Genomic DNA, 23255 nt, shown 5'->3' on the forward strand with positions numbered 1-23255 from the left:
GAAAATATTTTACAGCAAATCTTACATAGCAAGCACAACTGCATGCAATATGCTGGGTGCATCTACCCTGACATCACACTGCTGCTTTTCCACATTCTACTGAGCACTGAGATATAATATGCTGTAACATTTGAATATTTCCTGCTTTACATAGTGAGACTCTGAGATTATTTCCCTATAGATTTCATGTTATATAAACAGTTTACCATGAAGGTCAATGATCTGTGTGAGTGACAGACCAGACCCATGAAGATGCTTCCTCTGCCTCTACTCTGTGTCTTTTATGTCTACATCCAAGGTGTGAGGATATTTTGTGTTTATGTTATCAGCTGTAATATAATAGTTAGGAACAGAAAAGTTAATTATCATCAGATAATTCTAGCAGATTTCTTAGGAATGTTTTGGCATGCAATTATTGTATAGGGAGATCCTTACATACAGCTTAAATTATATGTACAGAAAACTGTTGCTCTATTTTGTTGCATCCTATGGTGAATTCTATTGATAGTCAATATGTCTCTTCCCATCCTCAGGATCCTGTGGAGAGATTGTGATGACTCAGACTCCAGATTCTATCTCTGTGTCCCCAGGACAGACAGTCACCATCACATGTACATCCAGTAAAAATCTTTATTGGTCTGGAGCAAGCGCTCACTTAATAGCCTGGTACCAAAAGAAAGCAGGACAACCTCCTAAACTCCTCTTATATCACACCAGTACTCGAGCATCCGGGGTTCCAGATAGGTTCAGTGGATCTGGATCAGGAACTCAATTCACAATGACAATACAGGGAGTAACTGAAGATGAAGAAGGAAAATATTACTGTCAGCAGTACATAGAGCTCCCTCTCACACAGTGATACAGAGCTATACAAAAACCTCCTTCCTCTTTTTGAACCTATGCACATCAATGGAATGCATGTTTTGGAAATATCACATGAGATAATATGAGTCAATTCATCAAAGTAAAATATCAAATGTGAGGTAAACACCAGAAAAAACATAAGATAAATCATTAAAGTCAATTCATTAACCACTTCAGCTTTGTATGATTTCATAACCAGGTCATTTTCTTTTCTATTTGCAGCTGTGCTGTTTCAATAGGTAATTGCACAGGTCATGCAACACATTACCCAAATTAAATGTATGTCCTTTTTTCACACAAATAGAGCTTTCTTTTGGTGGTATTTGATCACCACTGGGTTTTTTATACTTTGTGATATAAAAAAATCCAGAAAATTGTGAAAAAACAAACAATTTTTTTCTACTTTCTGTTATAAAAAATATCCAATAAACTAAAATGTATTCATACATTTAGGCCAACATGTATTCTGTTACATGTCTTTGGTAAAAAAAAATCCCAATATGTGTATATTAATTGGTTTGTGTGAAATTATAGTGTCTACAAACTATTGTATATACAGTATATTAGAATTTAGTCATCTTTTACTTTCTGACTGCCTTTTCTTGAGGTGCTAAAATGCCAGGACTTGCAACCCCCCCCCCCCACCCTCAAATGACCCCTTTTTAGAAAGTAGACACCCAAAGGAATTTGTTGAGAGGCATGTTGAGTCCATGGAAGGTTTTATTTTTTGCCATAAATGTTTGGGAAATGATAATTTTTTTTGTATACAATGTTGTCATACAATGATATATTGCTCACACATGCCATGGGTATATGTGGAATAACACCCAAAAAAAAAAATTCTGCTACTTCTCCCAAGTATGGGGATACCACATGTGAGAGACTTTTTGTCAGCCATGCCACATACAGGCCCCCAAAATCCAATGACCACCTCCAGGCTTTCAAAGGGCATATTTACTCATGTCACTTCCTCACTACCTATCACAGAGGTCCTAAAATGCCAGGCTACTACAAACACCCCCTCCCCCATAATTGACCCCTTTTTGGAAAGTAGACACCCCAAGGAATCTGATAAGAGGCATTGTGAGTATTTTGCAGATATCATTTTGTCACAGGGTTTTGAAAAAGAAAAAAATACATTTTCGTTTTCTTTCTTCATTTTCCAAAAACTTGTGGCAACAAATAAGATCTTCAAAATACTCACGATGCCCCTTAACAAATACCTTGGAGTGTCTACTTTCCAAAAAGGGGTCATTTGGGGGGTTGCTTCCACTATCCTGGCATTTCAGGACCAACATTAGAAGCTTATGCCACACATCCCCCACTCTTCTAACCACTTGAAGAACAAGACTTTTCCGATACTTTTTGTTTACATGAATAACCAGTTTTTTTGCTAGAAAATTACTTTGAACCCCCAAACATTATATATTTTTTAAAGCAGAGGCCCTAGAGAATAAAATGGTGAGTATTGAAATCTTTTATGCCACACAGTATTTGTGCAGTGATTTTTCAACGCAAATGTTTTGGAAAAAATACACTTTTTTAATATTAATGCACAAAAACACAATATATTGCCCTTTTATAACAACAAAAAAACTAAAGGCAGCACTCCTCAAATTAATATATCTCTGAATGAGTGAACTCAGCTAAATCAATAAATAATGGTGTATAAATAAAATAAATAATCTACCAGATGATACCAAACAAGGCAAATAAATGTGACAAGTAATTCTGTGAATAGATGAATGAATTAGTGTCCAACAAAAAAGTCCATATAAATAATAATATTCATAAAAATAGTGTGCATGAAACAATAAATTTTCTTCAATACTTTATATTAAACTCTTCTATAATGTGACCAAAAACACAGTGAAAATTCACCACCAAATAAATTGAATCCACTCACCAAAGCTCCATGCTGGTAAAATTATAAACCAGCTTCAACCACTTAAGCTCTGGGAGCAACGATCTGCAGAAGCATACACCAGCTGATTGAAACTCCTTCAAATGACAATTGGCTCCTCATATACTCAGAATGGGACCGTAAAGAAAAAAAGAAAAAAGGAATTCACACAGTGTAAAACCATCCAGGCATTTATTCAGCACAAAACGTATTCAAACCACTCACATTTAACCGTGTCAAAGCCAACACTAGCATATAGTGCATAGGTTTGCTCCAGTCTTAACAGACAATGGCAGCTCACCCATATGTGGTGAGGTCACCTCCAAGGCCCCGCCCTACGTGTTTCATCATCCGACGTCCTCCAGGAGCAGAATGATGTGCGTCACCGTTGGCTGACATTTTATATGCTGCACAATTACTTGTGCAAAGCCAGCTGACCATTAAAAACCTCATATAGCGATCTAAATCTACAACAATTATACCATACATCAATACATTAGATCCCAGCAAGCTAAAAACTGCAATTATATCAATATTACTAAATGGCTAGAATTATCGTGTTTTTAAAGGGCCAGTGCATATTAAAGGGCAACTCTGATCATAGTATTATAAATTATCAAAACAAAATATCAAAACATTATAAGGGAAATAACATTACTCAATACTTCACATAGTAAAGCCTAATAAAAATAAAAATAGCTACCCAATCGCTATAAAAACGCATTATTAAAACAAAATATCCAAAAAAAAATTATAATCTGCAATAGACTATATTATATTGGAAATGCAGGATAAATCTTTTAGAGAAACACATTAAGATTTGGTGGGATGTGAACACTCAAGAACTCTATATTACCCCAGGAGACTGAGGTGGGATGTTGCAGCTAATGATGGCCTGATGGAGAAAGACCTCATGGAGGAATGGTATTTGTTCTTCAATGGATGTGAGATCAAATTGCTTGAATTAATCATTAAAAGGAGACAGGTCAAATTAAGAAAAATAGACACACATAATAAAGGGCTCAGAGAAATTATGTCCCCATTTGGTGATACTAATGAATATAAAGAAAGATCAAAATTGGTACTAGATTATATTTCCAAAGTAGATAGAGTCACCAAAAATAAAAAAGTAAAGAATATAAAAGGGATACAGATGATTATAAAACCAATAAGATGTGTATAGATGACAGGAAGACCTGATGTCAGTTGATTGTGATTCCAAACAATCGACAACAGAAAAAGATCAAACGGTTGATACTGTTCCCCAACAGGTGACTCTAGACAAGACCATTAAAAGTACATCACCATCTAAGAGTAGAGTTCAGTTTCTGAGAGGTGTGGGAAATGAACAAAAAAACCAAAAGTATGGACATCACACAGAGTTTCAAAGAGATGGACAAGGAAGATCCATGAGGGGTTTTTCTAATTAAAGAATGCCTTTTTTGGCATTTACTGCACCAATGCCACAAAAAGCCCAGTTACAATATGCCTGACAACACCTTGACATGCCTAACCATGCCTTTTTGTGTTATTGATGCAATAAAGGCTTCTTTCTGGCACCTTGACCATGCTCCTTCAAAACAACCACACTGTCTTTTGCCAGAGCAGCCTGTATTTCTTTTGAGGTTGCCTGTGGGTTTTTCTTTGAATCCCGGACAATTCTTCTGTCAGTTATGGCTGCAATCTTTCTTGGTCTACCTGACCTTGGCTTAGTATCAAGAGATCCCCGAACTTTCCATTTCTTAATAGGTGATTTAACAGTACTGATTGGCATATTCAAGGCTTTGGACATCTTTTTATGTTCTTTTCCATCTTTATAAAGTTCCATTACCTTGTTACACAGGACGTTTGACAGTTCTTTTCTGATCCCCATGGCTCAGTATCTAGCCTAGTCAGTGCTTCCACGTAAGAACTAACAAACGCATTGATATTTATACACTGATACTAATTGCAATTTTAAAAGCCACAGATGTGGGACAATAACCTCTAATTGGCATTTTAACTTGTGTGTGTCACCTTGTATGTCTGTACCAAGGCCAAACATTCCAGGGGATGGAAACTTTTGATCATGGCCATTTGGGTGATTTCTGTTATCATTATGATCTAAAAAGGAGCCAAACAACTATTTGATAATAAATGGCTTCATATGATCATCATCCTTCAATAAAAGAGCATTTTTTGGCATGATCAGTCATATTTTCAATATCAATGCCAAAATCTCCCAATTTCTGCCAGGGTATGCAAACATTTGAGCACAACTGTATAAGAAGCTAAAAGTAAATCTACAAAAAATCTTAAACATCAGTTGAGGAAAATCATTAAGAAGGGAAAAGAAGTAGGGATTCTTACAGAAAAATAAGAGAGATATCTTATTCCAAAGAATCCTAGAATACCTACGATATATTATTTACCAAAACTACATAAAGATAAAATCAAGCCTCCGGGTAGACCAATTGTGAGTGGCATTAATTATTTTTTTGCTAGGATCAGTGAATATATAGATTCATTCCTACAGAGAATAATAATGGAGAATAGAGCTTTTTTAAGAGCTAGTGGTGAATTAATAAAAATTCAAAAATCTCTTACAGATTTGGATGATTGTTTACTGGTGACAGTTAATGTAGAATCACTGTATACTAGTATCAATCAGGATGATGGGATAAAAGCAATTAAGTGGGCTTTAAAAAAAGAAAACCAAGCTTAAAAACAGAGGAGTTTTATTGTTGAATTGTTGGCGTTTGCTATGACAAATAATTTATTTTGGTACAATAACACCTTCTTTCAACAATGTAAGGGAGTTCCAATGGGATCTAAGTATGCTCCCAGTGTTGTGAATCTGGTGATGGCAAAATGGGAGGAGGAATGTATTTATGATAAGTGGCAAGAGATGATGCTGTACAAAAGATATGTTGACGATATTGTCATGCTATGGAGAGGGACACATGGTGAACTTGCTGAGTTCATTAAGGATATTTGAAGCAATCATGCACACAGAGATTGGCGCTGTCATCCATTCTGCTCCAAACCTCTGCATTTTGGTATCTCTCTCCAAAACAAATCAGTCTCCCTCCTCCGATTTCCCCCCTCCTTCAGGAATGCGATCGGTGTATGTTAGCTGAGTTCAAAAAAACTGAGCTCCCTGCCTTTACACAACCCTCTTCCCAAATAAGGCAATTGGCTTTCTATTGTAAGAAGACACCAGCTGATTTTGGTAGAAAAAGGCTGTTATGCTTTGTGTGTGGGTGAGAGAAAGAGAGATCTTCCTGCGTTTAACATCACTAGCAGAGGGAGATCAAACGCATCCTTGAGCTCCTAAGACTGGAAACTGCTTAACCCAAGTCTTTTTGGTAAGTACTTATCTACCTAAACTTTCTTTCTGTTATCTTTTTGCTGTGCTGTTGTTCTCTGTATATTTATATATATATATATATATTGGTTACATCTTTTTTCTGCAAATATTTTTATTGCACCCTTTTGACCTTTTAGTAATAAATCTTCCTCTCTGAAAGTGTTGAACTGCAACTTACAAATTCCTGCCTCTAAAAGAGCACTACTGTGTTTGTTTAACCCTCTGTATAACCTGTCTGCGGTGACAGTGCTATACGGACGATTATCTCAACCATCATAGTGTTATTGCTGATATTGCCGAGTTTCCTCTTTCTCTGTACAAAAAGGAGGTGGTGGCAGTGTGAAGGGTTAATTGAGTAATTAACTTGACCCAGTAACAATCGCATTCAGGCTGCCGGTACATCGATTTGTGGTCCATTAGCTGGAAAATCGTTGTGCATGGTGCAGCTGGGCGTGGCATTGTTACGCATGTGACATCGTGGTTTCATATTGGCTAGTCCTTCAGTCACGAGTTTGGTGAGAAGGTCAGGGTCTGACGCGCGATCGTCACAAAATTATTAATAATAAATATGGTTTAAAGTTCACTATAATTAGTGACACCCAACAGGTTAATTTTTTGGCGCTCACTCTGTTTAAAAGTAATGATAATGTTATGACTAAAACCTTCTTTAAGGATTAGACAGGAACAACTATATATCCACCTCGAGTTGTCATCATCCAAGGTGGTTATATAGCACTCCCAGAAGCCAGTTCACCAGAATTAAAAGAAATTGTGATGTTGAAAGGGATTTTTTGGATCAGACTGATCTGCTAATTAAGAGATTTATAGAGAAGGGTTATAATAAATCTTTTTTGGAAAAAGAGAGAGAGAGAATATCAGATTAAAAGATATAGAAACACTCCTGGTGAATATTAATAATAAGAATAGGAATTTTGAAGAGGCAAAGTTTATAACTGACTAAAATGCACAATACAAGGATATAGAAATTTTTTTTAAAAAGTACTGGCCCATTTTACTGAGAGATGAGGTTCTGTAAAAGATTATTCCAAGTAATCCCAAATTTATATATAGAAAAAATCAATCACTAAGGACTAAAATCATATATAATATTATTGATCCACCTAATTCTGTTAGGTTATTCCCTGAATTGGGAGGATTCTATCATTGTAATAGATGTAAAGCATGTAGAACTTTTAAAAAAGAAAAGAGGAAAATAAATAACTTTATGTCCATGTCTGCCAATACGGAGTATAATATCAAGTCTCTGATCTCATGTGATTCTTCCCATGCAGTATACGTAGTGGAGTTTCCTTGTCACTTCCAGTATGTAGGTAGGATGGTGAGGCAATTAAAAACCAGAATAGGGGAACATTTTAGGAACATAAGTAATGGATTTGATAAGCATAGTCTTTCAAACACTTTAAATTGAAACATAAAAGTGATCCCAGGTTACTAACCTGTTATGGAATCGAAAAAATTAGCTATCATTGGAGAAGGACAGATATGCTAAATGAGGTGTCAAAAAGTGAGACCCACTGGATATATGAATTAGAGACATTACAACTGTAAGATGGGAAACAGCTCTCATTGTTTGAATACTGTGTGAAGTAAACTAGAGAACGTCCTGACTGATGTTATGCAGTTTGGCCAGAAGATGTCACTGTTTCTAACACAGCCTCAGAATGCATAGCTAGTTCTATATTCAATAAGGGGTGGGGTTTTCTCAAGGAGAGTGAACAGGAAGAGAAAAGAGAAGCCATACTGGAGAGAGAGAGAAGAAGGCTGAGTGATCGGAGAATCCGTTGCCATCCAGCTGTGAAGACTGCCCTCCTTAATCAGAAATCCCATTGAGTGAAGCTGATGGTGTTCAAGACGCTAATCCTGTTCAAAAAGGAGAAGATTTGCTGCCAGGAAGCTGATGAGGACAGAGGAGCAAAGCAACATACATTGCTGATAATAGTGCATGCTCAGTGGAGAGACATTGTTCTGTTCAGAGTCACCAGCGGATGCAAAGCAGACCTGGGTCAGTAAGATCGTGCACACACCTCATTTCAGTGTTGGCGCCCATAGGACTGAGACAGGCCTATAGTTAGTTAGTTAGGGTCTCTGTTTGTGTCAGGCCACAAGTGTTGTTACTGATCATTGGAAGGACTCCACAACTTAAAGTGACATTTCACATTGGAGAGCTGATAAAATCCTACAAACTCAAGCCAGACTGGCGTTTTGCTCAGAAGGAATACTCAGGCACGTGCTACAGGACCAGTTATTGGAGGGGGAATACTGTAGATTTGTGTAAGATTGTAAGCTGTTGTGCTGCACCACAGGCTAGCCCATACCGTACACCCATACACTGATTCTTGTTCTTTTAGGGTAATAACAGGTAAGGTATGGCAGCTTAGTTGTGCCCCCCAGTAGGTAAATTACTTCACCTTCTACCTTCATCCATCAGAGGGCGCCGTGCTGTGCAGCACAAGGGTCTCAGCCTTTGGGCTGGGTGTATGTAAATTTATTGTATGTTTCCAGCATTTGTGGTTGTGTTTATTTGCCACATCTAAGTAAAATTCTGTTGTGACAAAAGCTGGTGTTGGGGTTGCTTTCCTCGTTCGTGACTTCACTGTATCCTGGGGAGCCCACCCCGGTACACGGCTTACACAACCTAAAGGGTTAAATATTGACATTGATTTGAACTGTTTTCTCACAAATTTTTAAAACATTTTTTGGGAGAGTTACCCTTTAATAGATACTAGCCCTTTTAAGATTGGGACGTATAAGATTTGAAATTTATGTCATGTGCATATTGGCTTAATAACGTTAGGACATGTAGGTTAAAAGGGAATAGGATTAATATCCTGCGTTTCCAATATAATATAGTCTATTGCACATTATAATATTTTTTGGATATTTTGTTTTAATAATGAGTTTTTATAGTGATTGGGTAATTATTTTTATTTTTAATAGGCTTTACTATGTGAAGTAATGTTTTGATATTTTGTCTTGGTAATTATATTATGACCAGAGTTGCCCTTTAATATGCACTGGCCCTTTAAAAATACGAAAAATGCTATCCGTTTAGTAATATTGATATAATTGCAGTTTTTAGCTTGCTGGGATCTAATGTATTGATGTATGGTATAATTTTTGTAGATTTAGATTGCTTTTTATGGTTTTAGATGGACAATTGGCTCTGCACAAGTAATTGTGCAGGGTATAAAATGTCAGCCAATGGTGACGCACGTCCTTCTAATCCTGGAGAACATCGGATGATGAAACGCGTAGGGAGGGGCCTAAGAGTTGATGTCACCACGTATGGGTGAGATGCCATTTTCTGTTGAGACCAGAGCAAACCTATAACTATTAACTTTCTATGCACTATATGCTAGTGTCAGCTTTGACACAGTTAAATGTGAGTGGTTTTAATACGTTTTGTACTGAATAAATGCCTGGATGGTTTTACAATATGCGGATTCTTTTTTTCTTTCTTTATGGTCCCATTCTGAGTATATGAGGAGCCAATTGTTATTTGAAGGAGTTTCAATCAGCTGGTGTATGCTTCTGCAGATCGTTGCTCCCAGAGCTTAAATGGTTGTAGCTGGTTTATAATTTTACCAGCATGGAGCTCTGGTGAGTGGATTCAATTCATTTGGTGGTGGATTTTCACTGTGCTTTTGGTTACATTATACAAGAGTTTAATATAAAGTATTGAAAAAGATATATTGTTTCACGAACATTATTTTTATGAATATTATTATTTATATGGACTTTTTTGTTGGACACTAATTCATTCGTCTATTCACAGAATTATTTGTCACATTTATTTGCCTTGTTTGGTATCACCTGGTATATAATTTATTTTATTTATACACCATTATTTATTGATTTTGCTGAGTTCACTCATTCAGAGATATATTAATTTGAGGAGCGCTGCCTTTAGTTTTTTTGTTGTTATAGATGTACCTTGCTTAGCAGGGGTGAGATAGCGGCTCCTCCTGGACACTTGGTTGCCTTGGGGCCCGGTGCCCAACCATCAGCATTGGATTAGGGACCCTTGCTTTTATTAAACTCTGCTCAAAGCAACCCTCATGCCACATTAACATCAGCATAGTAGAGAGTGTGTGTTTGCAGCTTCCTTGCTATGAACATATAAATCCACAGTGGTTGTGCTTGGATGAGTTAGATTATAAACTGTGTACTTTACTGCTGCCGTTGTATTATCCCGGTATTAAACATATTTCAAGATTAATGCCCCATGAGGCTTCTCCATTCCTTTATATATGTGGATGCAGTGGCTGTGAATACCATTTAATATGGTCTTATGCTGATGATCCATGCTGGGTGGATGACCTTTTGAGCAAGTTACCTGAGTGTTACCTTTTCATGACTGTATTTAGATCTCTAGATTTAGATCTAGTGCTGAGATCTATTATATTTGGTAAGCAGCTTTTCATGGCTTCAATTAAGCACTGGAGCACTTTATTGGAATATTTTTCTGGCACTGTGAACACTTTTCATCACAGGATTTCATCGATTATTAATTGAGACTTTTTTGCAACTTATTTTGTGGGACTATTTTTTAGGTTTATTCATTTTTATTGTTTTTTTGTGATTGAGTTACATACTTTCTGCACTTTTTTATTTGACGTTTTGTTACATATATTTTTTGCATTGCTTGGGACTTTTACATTTAGAGCTCTTTCACACATTATATATTTACACTTTATATATTTTTTGCACTTTTTTGAGTCATGTTTAGATCATGTTGATGTCATTTCTTGATTTATATGGTTAATTTAGTGGGTCCTGTCTTTCCTAATTACACAGTGTCAGTAGGGTATTCAGGCATTTATAGATGCTTCTGCCAATTTAAATCTCAGCATGAGTTTTATACTTTATTTTTAAATAAAAGTTTGCATGCCTTGTGGGTCTGGTACATTAGCTTTAGTATGTGGGGGGGGGGGGCACATTTTTTTTTTAAAACTATAAATAGGCAGGCACTTCCTCAATAAAATTACAACATATGCATATGTGTCATGTAACATAAAAGTTGAAATACAAATATACATATAGGGCTCTCCCAACACCACATGTAATAGCGAATATAATACAGGTTATGGTAAAGTCCAGAAAATGTAAATGAATGAGAGTCCCATAGGAGGGTGTCACATTGATCCAATAGGTTCTTCTCCACCACTTGTGAGTGATAAATAAATTTCCCACTCACCAGAAGGTGTTGACCCTCCACTCTAGGTGGTCAAATAACACTAGAAAAAACAAATAACATGAATTCACATCTGTAGGCTCTCATATGGTGGGTCTCCAGGCTCCCCTTCTTGTAGTAGTAGCTCTCAAAGAAGCTTAGAATAGAACAATCTCCATATAATGTGCTCTAATTGTAGTATTTATTGGGAACCATGGTTCATAAATTAAGTAAAAATGCACTCACATTGTATAGTGCCTGTATCCTGGCACCAGTCTGTACAGCCAATGTGGGGGCAACATGTCTCTCTGTGTTTAGCCAGCGTGCGTTCCAAGCCTCGTCTTAGTGAGCCGGACGTGACGTCATGTAAGACCCAAAAGTGACGGGATCACGCTTCTACATCTGTTTCACCTGGGAAATGTAGAAGCGTGATCTATCACAGCATGAGGAAATTATTGCTGATAACCGGCAACTGTCATAGAGAGCATCTGCACTGATAATCAGGGCACTGATAATCAGTGCCCTGATCATCAGTGCCACCCATCAGTGTCCAACTGTGCCACCTTTCAGTGCCCAGCAGTGCCACCCACCAGTGCCCAGCAGTGCCACCCATCAGTGCTACCCATCAGTGCCGTCCAGCAGTGCTGCCAGTCAGTGTCGTCAGTCAGTGCTGCCAAGCAGTGCCACCCATCAGTGCCCCTAACTGTCACCTATCAGTGCCCATCAGTGTCGCCTGCCAGTGCCGCCTATCAGTGCCCATCATTGCTGCATATCAGTTCAGCATCATCAGTGCCTCCTCATCAATGCCCACCAGTGCCGCCTCATGAGTGCCATCTCATCAGTGCAACCTATCAGTGCCCTTCAGTACTGCCTATCCATGCCACCTCATCAGTGCTCATCAGTGCTGCCTATCAGTGCCCATCAGTGCTGGATATCAGTGCAGCTTCATCAACGCACATCAGTGGAAAAATAATTACCTGTTTGCAAAATGTTATATTAAAAACAAAGAAAACATGTTTTGCTACTTTTTTTTGTTGATAGCGCAAAAAATAAAACCTCTCAGTGGTGATTAAAAACCACCAAAACAAAGCTCTATTTGTGTGAAAAAAATGATAAAAATGTCATATGTGTACAGTGTTGCATGACCGCGCAATTGTCATTCAAAGTGCAACAGCACTGAAAGCTGAAAATTGGCCTGGGCATGAAGGGGTAAAAGTGCCTGGTAGGCAACTGGTTAAATAATACCCTACCAAGTGCAAAGAAAATAAAAAAACAGTGTTTTTGCTTACACATGATTGGATGATGGAAGTGAACAGCTATTTTCCTTTAGTAAATCAACTCCACACAATAAATGTTCACCAAAACATTTTGGGTAAATATTGGGCAAAATCATTGAAAACTACTTTAATTAGTGTTCTTTCTATATGTGTTTTAATTTTTATTGTATATGTGATCGTTGTTTGTGTACTGTTTCTTTATCTTTTTCATTTTACCTTTTTTTCATTGTCTGTTTATATTTTTACTGTGAAAAAAACGGAATAACAAGACTAACAAGGAGTCATTTTTGACAAAAGAATAGGTCATGGGTGGTTGAAAGGAGCTTTCTGAACCCTCAGAAGCTATTTATTTATCATTACTCCCTTTAAAACACTGAACTCCACCATCATTTGGCCTTTCTTATGGATTACAATTTCACTGAAATGACCAATTTTTTTTTTAAATCCCTGATTGTGGCTGGAATAATGGAGACATTTCCCTTTTTTGTGTGTGTTAAATCAGTATTTGTACACAGTCTCTTAACAATGTTATTTTACTTTATTTAAATTTTTTTCACTCTTCAAAAAAAGAACAATCATTAGGCAAATGAGGGGCTGTTTTTTGGCACAAAAACAGTTCAAGGACATTTCCAAGGAGTTTCCTGAATACTCTGAAACCATTTAGATCCAATTGCACCCTTACAAACCATCAAAAATCACCCTCATTGCAATGCATTCCTTGAAATAGCCAAGTTTTGTTTAAATCTCCAATTATATTTTTATTGCTGAAATTACGAGCAAATTAAAACTCAAGTTCTAGTATCCCAACCAAGTGGTTGTGAAATGTAACATGTTGTCTGCATTCTACACTGATATCAAACTGCTGCTTTTCCACATTCTACTGAGCACTGAGATATATCATTCTTTATAAGCTGTAATATTTGAATATTTCCTGCTTTACATAGTGAGACTCTGAGATTATTTCCCTATAGATTTCATGTTATATAAACAGTTTACCATGAAGGTCAATGATCTGTGTGAGTGACAGACCAGACCCATCAAGATGCTTCCTCTGACATATCTACTCTGTGTCTTCTATGTCTACATCCAAGGTATATTTTGTGTTTGTTTTATCAGATGTAAAATAATAAATAGGAACAGAAAAGTTAATTGTATTTTATCGGATAATTTAGCAGATTAAGAAAGAATCTAAATAATCAAACAAAAAAAAAAAACAACCTCTGAGAAAATGTTTAGCATGCAATTATTGAATGGGGAATGTTGTTTAGCATTCTGGTTCATTGCAAACAGAACCTAAATCTTTATATACAGCTTAGGTGTTATGCACAGAAAATGTTGCCTCTGATGATGAAGTCTATTGATATTCAATATGTCTCTTCCTATCCTCAGGATCCTGTGGAGAGATTGTGATGACTCAGACTCCGGATTCTGTCTCTGTGTCCCCGGGACAGACGATCACCATCACATGTACTTCTAGTAAAGATCTATATTATTCTACAGCAGGAGCTCACTTAATAGCCTGGTACCAAAAGAAAGCAGGACAACCTCCTAAACGTCTTTTGTATCACACCAGTAATCGAGCATCTGGGATTGCAGATAGGTTCAGTGGATCTGGATCAGGAACTCAATTTACAATGACGATAAAAGGAGTGACTGAAGATGATGAAGGACATTATCATTGTCAACAGTATATAGAGATCCCTCTCACACAGTGATACAGAGCCCTACAAAAACCTCCTTCCTCTTTTTGATGTTAAGGGGATCTCCCAGTAGTCACCTGTTATTTACTTGCAGTGATATCCCCGGTAATTATCTCATGTTTACCCACCTGAATAACTTCCTATCTGTTACACAGCCAATGTTGTCATTTTATTATTAAAATAAATGAACAAAGTAAAAAAAAAAGTCAAATATTATCAGTAAACAAACATACACACAATTGCTCTTGTTGAATGTTAGGAAGACTGTAGTATTACAATGGACTTCTAAAGACTACAGCACCTTTGGATATCAAGGAAACGGCTAGTCTTAGAGGGGCCACTGATAGTATGCCCAGATCTCCCTTACTAGTACAGAGGCTGCCCATCCACAAACACAGTTTTATGCACCGCAACAATCCAGGCTCAGACTACGGGATGTCTTTTTACTATTCATTGCTGAAGGTTTCAGTGATCAGCATGTTCCAAAACAATAGAAGAAATCAACGGAAAGGCAGATTTCTCACTAATTTATATAGCAGCCTTTCCAGGAGGTAACAGGGAAATGGCCAGTATATTTAAGAGTATGTAAGAGCAGTCCCAGACCACAGCAAAATCTTTACTCACAATGTCCCAGGAGCTGTCTGCACCCCCCCCCACAGGTAGTTCCCCAGTGAGGAAGGATCTAACTCATCCAGCTTCCTGACTTTCCTTGTGATGCCTCCACTCATATTGTGACAACTCTGAACCACTCCATTAATACTGCTCTACTTCCTCAGTGACATTACTAGCCTCAAACTTAGGTGATCCAGGGTCGGTTCCCTGATCACTGCCCTCTAAAACAGGCTCAATTTCCTTTGTAACAAGCAGAGTTTCACCTGATTCAGCAGCGTAAGACATGGTCACAGGTGCCAGTTCCTCCAGTTCAGCAAACGTGAGCTGGGTCACAGACACTTGTTCCTCCACAGCAACAGGCTTCAGCTTGCTAGTGCAGGGCTACCTACTCATGTACAGCTATCTGGGGATGCTGCTCTTTACTAGGACATATCCCACCACTTTCAGTCCCAGCTCTGAAGTGGGGCCAAACTGTTCTGTAGGGATGGTTGATAGTGAAGTAGATGAGACTTCCTTCCTCCTGGTGCACTGAACTCCGCACCTTGGTGCACAAGCCCTAGCTTCAATCCACCAGAAAAGTGGTAGCCAGCAGATTGTGGACCAGCATATTTAGCAAAGGTTCTCCTCAATGCCTACATTAACTCCAGGGTTTCATCACAGCTGTAGGTTTCCAGCAGCTCCTATAATATAAGACATAGGCATTTGGCTCCCAACACATTGCCCAGAGACATCCCCAGTGCACCAGCTGTACACTGTTGTCAGTTTGGAAGTTCTGGGCCTCAACCAGCCCCCCTGAAGCAGTAGTATTCTCAGATGCAAGTATTCTATATATATTCGATATTCAAAAAAGCCATCTTGATACACTTGCTCAACATGGATGTGAGGTGGTATCAAAAAGTTTTGAGATTAGCTCTGTTTACAAGAAAGTACTTTATCTACGTTTCCACACTTATCACTTTCAAAATAGTCCCCTTGCACAGCACAACAGCACTCCCAGCATTCCACCCTCTTCTGGAATGTGTCCTGGAAGTCTTCCTTTAAAAGCATGTCAGTGATGTCAAAACAACGACCTTTGAGCTGGATCTTCATGTTTGGGAAGTGGATGAAGTCCACAGGAGCCAAATCTGGCAAGTAGGGTGGATGCAGAAGTGAGATCATTGCAGCCTGAGGATGAACTTGGCAGCAACACGGCGCATGTTCAAATCGCACATGAAGATTGTCTGGACTGTTCCATATGAGACACAAACAATGGCAGCAATGTTGTGGATTGTTCTCCAACGATTATCATGCCGAATGGTTTTGACATTTCGGCATCTTCGCAGGGTTGAGCTTATAGAAGGTCTTCTTGATCTTTGGTCATCTTCTAGTGATGTTCTTCTGCTCTTCAAGTGCATGTGCTACTCAAAACACCTCAAATGACTCATTGCAGCATCACCGTAAACTTGCCGAATCATGTCAAACATCTCTGTGGCACATTTTCCTAATTTCACACAGAATTTCCCGTTTGCTCTTTGTTCTAACTTTCTGTTCATGATGAAATAGCAGATGTGGTAATGACCACGGTCAGAATAACACCAGATGCACAGCTCCCGATGGACACAGTACAATGCCTTTTGACACACTGACTTATGAAGGTCGATGTTCCATGTGACTGTGCGTGCAGCCTTGTGCTGCCATCTGTTGGCATGTTACAAAACTAGTCTCAAAATGTTTTTTATGCCACCTCCTATCTCTGTACTGAGGTCAGTAGCTTTAACCTTCTTCTGCAGTCACTCTCGTGCCAAAGATTCTCTCCCAGCAGGCAGACTTCTCCCACTCTGTGTATTAACTCTTCACTTGCATACAGAAAATGGACCCTGTCCTGGCCGCTGTCTTTTCTGGCAAACTGCACTGTCCACAGGTGACAAACACTGTAGTAACCCTCTCTTGTTATACAAAATTCAGACAGTCCATAGAAACACCCCAAATTCACAATCTTCTCTCGATTGCTATAGGCAGGTTCAGCATGTACCAGACTGATATCCAGAGATGAGCCCCCACATGTAGTGCTTAACCCCAGAGGGGCCACTAAGTATATGCCCAGGAGTTTTAACAGTGTTGAAAATGGGATGCCTGCTCTTCCTTCCTATTATTTGCCAGCACTGGATCAGATGCCATGGGACGCCTATATAGACATCATTGAAACATGGAAGATAAAAATTAGTTTAAAAATTATAATAACATTTTTTTCTTGGTTGCTATTGTGTCACATTTTTATTGTTTGCTTATCTGCACAGTGTACTGGTTAGAGGTTCGGGGGACCTTTGAAACAAGTTCACCAGAGATGGGGTGACTACCCACTTGCCACTAGGGGGCAAGTAAATGTTACACAGGACCCCCTTGCTGGTATTCCCTCCTGGGCACAAGGTTGCCATAGGGCCCGGTGCTCATCAGCATTGTGTTTTGGGAGAGGGACCCCTACTCAAAGCACTTCCTATGCCAGATTAGTATCAGCTAAGTAGGGGGTCTGTGTGTTTGCAGCTTCCTAGCTATGAGGATAGGTAGGTAGGGGGCCACGTTGTGGATTTTTTATATTAAAATGATAGAAAATACCTTTGTTTTAATTTAGTTTCAGCACTCTCCACAGACAATCTATGCAGTTTCAGTAAAATAAAGTAACAATTCCACAGCTCAAGCCAGGGAAATTTAGTAAAAAATAGCTTGAGAAAATATCAAGTGAGCAAACAGTGATGGAAACATTCACCTTTTTTTTCTTCCAGGTAAATGTTACAGTGAAGACCTTTTCTTGTTGAAGAAGAGCTATTGTGGAATACTAGGGAATATCACTGAGTGAATCACGGGGAAATCTTGGATGAGTTTCAGTGCTGGTTCACATAGATGAAGATTGGATGTGGTTTGAACTGCATCCAATCTGCATGGCATGTGAAAAATCTTTGCTTCCTATGGTGCCTATTCATGAACTGTATGTCTGGTGCACTGGCAGTGTGGATTCAGTATGGTTTTAAAAAGAGTCCTGTATGATTTCTGAGCAGCGCAGTGCTGTTCAGGTGCAGATTATAGGCTACTGACTTCTAAGGGAATCCTGAGCTAATCCTGTCCAGAACCTGATGTAAACCCGACACGAACCTGTGAACAACTACTGTATCAATTAGCTGTGAAACCTGAGAATAGGTAAAGGATAGTTGAAAGGAGCTTCCTAAACTCTCTAAAGCCATTTATTTCTCAATCCCTCCTGAAACCACTAAGCTCCACCTTTACTTGGACTTTCCCATGGAGTCCAATACATATCACTGAAATGGTCATGTTTTGATGAGATCTCCAGATTTTTGCCAGAACACTGTGGAAATTAAAACTTTCCATTCCACTTATCCCTATTGAAAAGTAGTTTAACCCCTTGACGCCGACGTCACACAAAAATGCGGCCTCACGGAACTGGGATTTTTTCTGTGGGGCCACACATTTGCGTACCTGTCTTTGTGCACAAAGACCGGGGTGTCACTGAGAGCAGCTAAATAAAAAAAAAATGATTATTTTTTTACTATTTTAGGCCAGTTTTCCTTTGATAATAAAAAAAAAATCAGGAGATATCCATTACAATTTACCACCAAATGAAATCCCAATTTGTCCTGAAAAAAATCAAGGTATAATCCACCTGGATGTACAAAGTAGTTGTGATGATATGTACGGTTTTACTAACACATGTCAACGTTGCAGATTTGTGCAGAATTGTGCTTAGGTATTTGTTTTACCCTGAGGCGTGAACGGGTTAAGGTTGTGTAAAGGCTTTCTGTTTTCTCTCTGAAAGTGTATTGTACCCTGCCATCACACTGCTTCATTCTGACTCATTCTACTGAGCACTGAGATATATTATTCCTCATAAATTGTAATATTTGAATGTTTCCTGCTTTACATAGTGAGATTATTTCCCTATAGATTTCATGTTATATAAACAGTTTACCATGAAGATCAATGATCTGTGTGAGTGACAGACCTGACCCATCAAGATGCTTCCTCTGACATATCTACTCTGTGTCTTGTATGCCTACATACAAGGTATGAGGATATTTTGCATTTAATTTATCAGATGTAAAATAATAAATAGGAACAGAAAAGGTAATTGTGTATTTTAGTCAGATAACTCAGTTGGTTTACAAAGGAAGCTTTAAAAAACCTCTTAGGAATTTTTTTGGCATGCAATTATTGAATGTTCATAGTAAACAGAACTTAGATCCTTACATAAAGCGTAAATATTATGTATAGAAAAATGCAGCTATATATTGTTGCCTCTTATGATGAAATCTATTGATAATGAATATGTCTCTTCCCATCCTCAGGATCCTGTGGACAGACTGTGATGACTCAGACTCCGGATTCTATCTCTATGTCCCCGGGACAGACAATCACCATCACATGTACATCCAGTAAAAGTCTTTATCACTCTGGAGGAGGTGCTTACGTAATTGCATGGTACCAAAAAAAAGCAGCACAATCTCCTCAACTCCTCTTGTATCACACCAGTACTCGAGCATCTGGAGTTCCAAATAGGTTCAGTGGATCTGGATCAGGAACTCAATTTACAATGACGATAAAAGAAATGACTGAAGCTGATGAAGGATATTATTACTGTCAGCAATACATAGCGTACCCTCTCACACAGTGATACAGAGCTGTACAAAAACCTCATTCCTCTTTTTGATGCTATGAGTATCTTACAGTAGCCAACTGTCACTTATTTTAAAGTAAATTCCTGGTCATTGACGCCTGTATACTCCTCTAAATAACTCTCTATATCTCAGACAGCCAACTTTATCATTTAAATTTTGAAAAGGAACTAAAACTAAAAATATTGCTTTGTCCAATATTGCCAGTAAACAGACATGAAGAAAGAACCTTTTTAAAAAAGAAAAAACATTCTTGTTACCTATTTTATATCGGTTTTAGGGAAATCTCTGGGATGGTTACTTGGGATGAGCGACTACTTGCTTGAAGTCAGAGACTTACTGTATAAAACATTCCCTCCCAATTAACCAAGACCAATTTTCTAAATGTGTTACGATACCAGCAATCATAAAAAATTGACCAAGGAGGGAGTCTCTCAGTGCTTCATCTTCAGGAACCTCTCTGGCTATGAGATATGTTTTTATACTGTCTGCATGGCACATCAGTAATGTTGATTATGTGATTGATCCACATGTGTAGTAGCTTTATAAATATAAACTAGGGGGATTCCACATTGTTTCAAAGTCCAAAAATCCTACTACTACACTTCTTGCCTGTAGTTTGGTGTGCAACTCAAATAATCATCACATGACAAAAGAAAATAGAGGTTGATGGTGCTGGCAGCAGTAGAGGCAGACTGGTAATGGGCTGCCATCTTTATTTATCACACAAACTTTCTGATTCAACTCTTCCTACTATTTTTAATGCTGAAATGCCAAACCATTTTCTTAAAACAACAATACACAGAACCTAACAAATACAAAGCAATGGGTCCTGCAAATAATTTCCTTTTGGGATTAATAAAGTATTTTGAATATGAATCTGCATACAGTGATACATTTTCAACTGAATAGTTACAGTGCATTTACTCTGAATTACTTGTGTAGTAGATTGCCCTTTTACCTGCAGTCCCCAGAAGTGGAATTCCATTACCAATAACCCCCTGGACACCCACAATACCCTAAGCTCCCATCAACCTTGGACTCATGGACATAAATTGCTTCCCCTACCACCTTTCAGTGCTCAGTGAGATAATTACTAATGAAAATTAACAAATCCCCAAGGAGGCGCTATACCATAAATGCTAATAATCAAATTATATCCAGTGTATTAGTAAATCTTTACACACAAATCACAACTGTGTATGTAAATCTAAAATGTTATGAAAAAGTACTTAATATTTCTTCACAAAATCATCTTGTGATTCCACCACCACCAGATAAACAATCCACCGCTTGTGCCCATAAAGTAAAGTAAATCACTCACCAGACCACATTGACCTCTTTAACTAAAAAGGTCATTAAGCGCTTGTTTGGGGTAATCCACCGCTTTCCCGTAGTATGAAGATCTGCATCAGATGAATAACCTCCTCTCCACCATGGAAACCAAAGAGACAGAGCTAATATAGTGTAGTACGTTTATTTAAAAATGACCAACAAACACATATACTGTACATTATGCTTACATTTAAAAGTGCTTCCATGGCACCAATAATCTTTGTGAAATAAAATCTCAAAATTCAATGCCGCCACTCCTCTCACAACCTGGAACCAATTTCCATTTACCGGATGTACGGGAACCGGAACTGACATGACCTGAAGTTACACCTTGATATATGTTCCGTCAAGTGACGTCATCAGGAAGCATTCCTGATGAAGCAGCCATGATTGGCCTAGCTAGCTGGGACCAGATAGAGGGCCATCATATATCAGAAGTGGTGTGTGTGAGCCACTGAAGGGCAGAAGAGCATGCATCACTACCATAATCCCCAGTCACATCGGTGGACATTGTCCTGACAGCTTCCCCAGTACAGCCATTCAAGTGTGGTGACATTTCTCACAGCCAGCTGGACTGATTTACCAGAGACTTCTACAGCTGTACCTGTGTGGATCCTGCTGTGGGGTTTCAGTTCTCAACTAGTTAAGCTATTTTGTGCAGCCAGTCTCTAAAGGAGAGATATTTTGCTCCCTCCCGTGGCTCTGCAAATATTTGCCTTAATTCTTTGTATGTTTTTCATAGTTTGTTTGCCAGTCTCTCTTTTTATACGATATACTTGCTCTGTATCCTCACCTAGTGGGCAATTGCAAGAATTGTTAGTGGTATTTCTGTCAAACTGTTTTACTTTTCTTACTTTTTGTAACCCTTCATTTAAAGTAGAACTATAGGCAGAAGCACGGGAGGGTTATAGCCCATGTCAGATTTTTTTTCGACATCTGTATCCCATTGCAGATATTTCCCTTCACTTCTTGTCCCATAGCCAAACAGGAAGTCAAAGGAAATCCCTGCAAATTATGGGAATTTCCCCAGGTCATCAGAACTAGTGTCCCCATTGGAGGATTTCCTCTCTATTACTTTTCTGGGGACAACCCAAAATGTGGGATTTACTTTTAATTACACTTGGGTGAATCTCCCTATCGGGGGGGCACAGACAGTAATAAAAACTGACAGATGTTCTAACCCCTCTCCACTCCATCCGAAACAAAAAAAAAAGTTTTGCCTTTAGTTATACTTTAATGTTGGTAATATCTCCTCTTTATACCTTTCTGTCCTGAATAGAGTCAATAAAGTTCAAGCAAACATAATTTTGTGTCACTTGATGGTCTTTTGTATCTTAGAGACTCCAGTCTGAGAGAAACAAATTATGAAAAACATACTGAGATTTAGGGCAAATGGATTCCCACATCCACACAAGGGAGGTGGATGGATGAATCCTAGTCCATGTGTTATTATATTCTGACAGCACGGATTCCTCTGGTTTCAGAATGCACTGATCAGTGATTGGCTGCAGCTGCTGATTGATCATTTTCCAAAGTTCCCATTCAACAGAAGTTGATCATTATATCGACTTCTGTTGAGTGGGAACAGCAATAGATGGATCAAAATTGTGACCTGAGGCCAGCCTAACAAAGAATTAGGGGAAGGGTGTGGTCCGAACCGCCAGGACAAACCTTACAGAGAGGCAGACATTGGGATACAGTGAAAGAAAGCTACCTATCATGTTGCAGCAATAACTGTGCTTGGCCATATTGCACTGAATAATGGACATAGAATAAAGTGATATGTCCTTCCAACACAACCAGTATGTGGGAATCCACCTTCCAACACAATTCTTAACCAGTAATGAACCCTTATATTCTCCATGATCTAGACCACTAGGTCCAGCTATTTCTGTGGTCTGTATCCCCTCCCAACCAGCCTAGACATCCTTACTTTTTCATTCCGTACACATGCCGCTAATATGCCTGACAACGCATGCACTGATGATCCATATGGAGTGGGTGAACGCCATCTGAACCATCATTGGAGGTTATGAAGGAAGCTGGAGCAGTTGCTATATGATTGTTATTGTGCCCATTTTGACCACTCTATAATATGATGGTCAAATATATCTTGTAAGCCTTCTTTGAGCAGGGAGTGGGGTGACATGTGTTTCACTTGGATAAACCCTTATATTCTCCATGGTCATTTAGCAACTGAAGATTCATAATTGCACTTTAAGATATTTTTTGAGTGCTTTTTTGGCATTGGGACTTTGACTTTATTTTCTCATTTCTATTATTTCCATTCATTTGCAAGTGTTGTCACTTTTGGTGTCACTTTTGGTGTCACTTATGCTTAGTTAATGTTATTAGATTGT

At 38.4% G+C, this 23255-nt stretch overlaps 1 long non-coding RNA gene and 1 gene segment (V, D, J or C); both read left to right on the forward strand.

Moving 5' to 3' along the window:
• Positions 1-231: 231 nt before the first annotated feature.
• LOC149438302 (uncharacterized) lies at positions 232-1035 on the forward strand. The gene is made up of 2 exons (XR_016307932.1): positions 232-298; positions 534-1035. It is a non-coding gene; the product is annotated as an uncharacterized LOC149438302 (long non-coding RNA).
• Positions 1036-13629: 12594 nt separating this feature from the next.
• LOC149438303 (immunoglobulin kappa variable 4-1-like) lies at positions 13630-14399 on the forward strand. The segment is given in 2 exon segments: positions 13630-13678; positions 13977-14399. Coding segments are annotated over 2 exon segments (375 nt in total).
• Positions 14400-23255: the final 8856 nt, after the last annotated feature.

Source organism: Staurois parvus, unplaced genomic scaffold, assembly GCF_062004578.1.
Source record: "Staurois parvus isolate SC_StPar_1 unplaced genomic scaffold, SC_StPar_1.0 ptg001195l, whole genome shotgun sequence".
Taxonomy (NCBI): Eukaryota; Metazoa; Chordata; class Amphibia; order Anura; family Ranidae; genus Staurois; species Staurois parvus.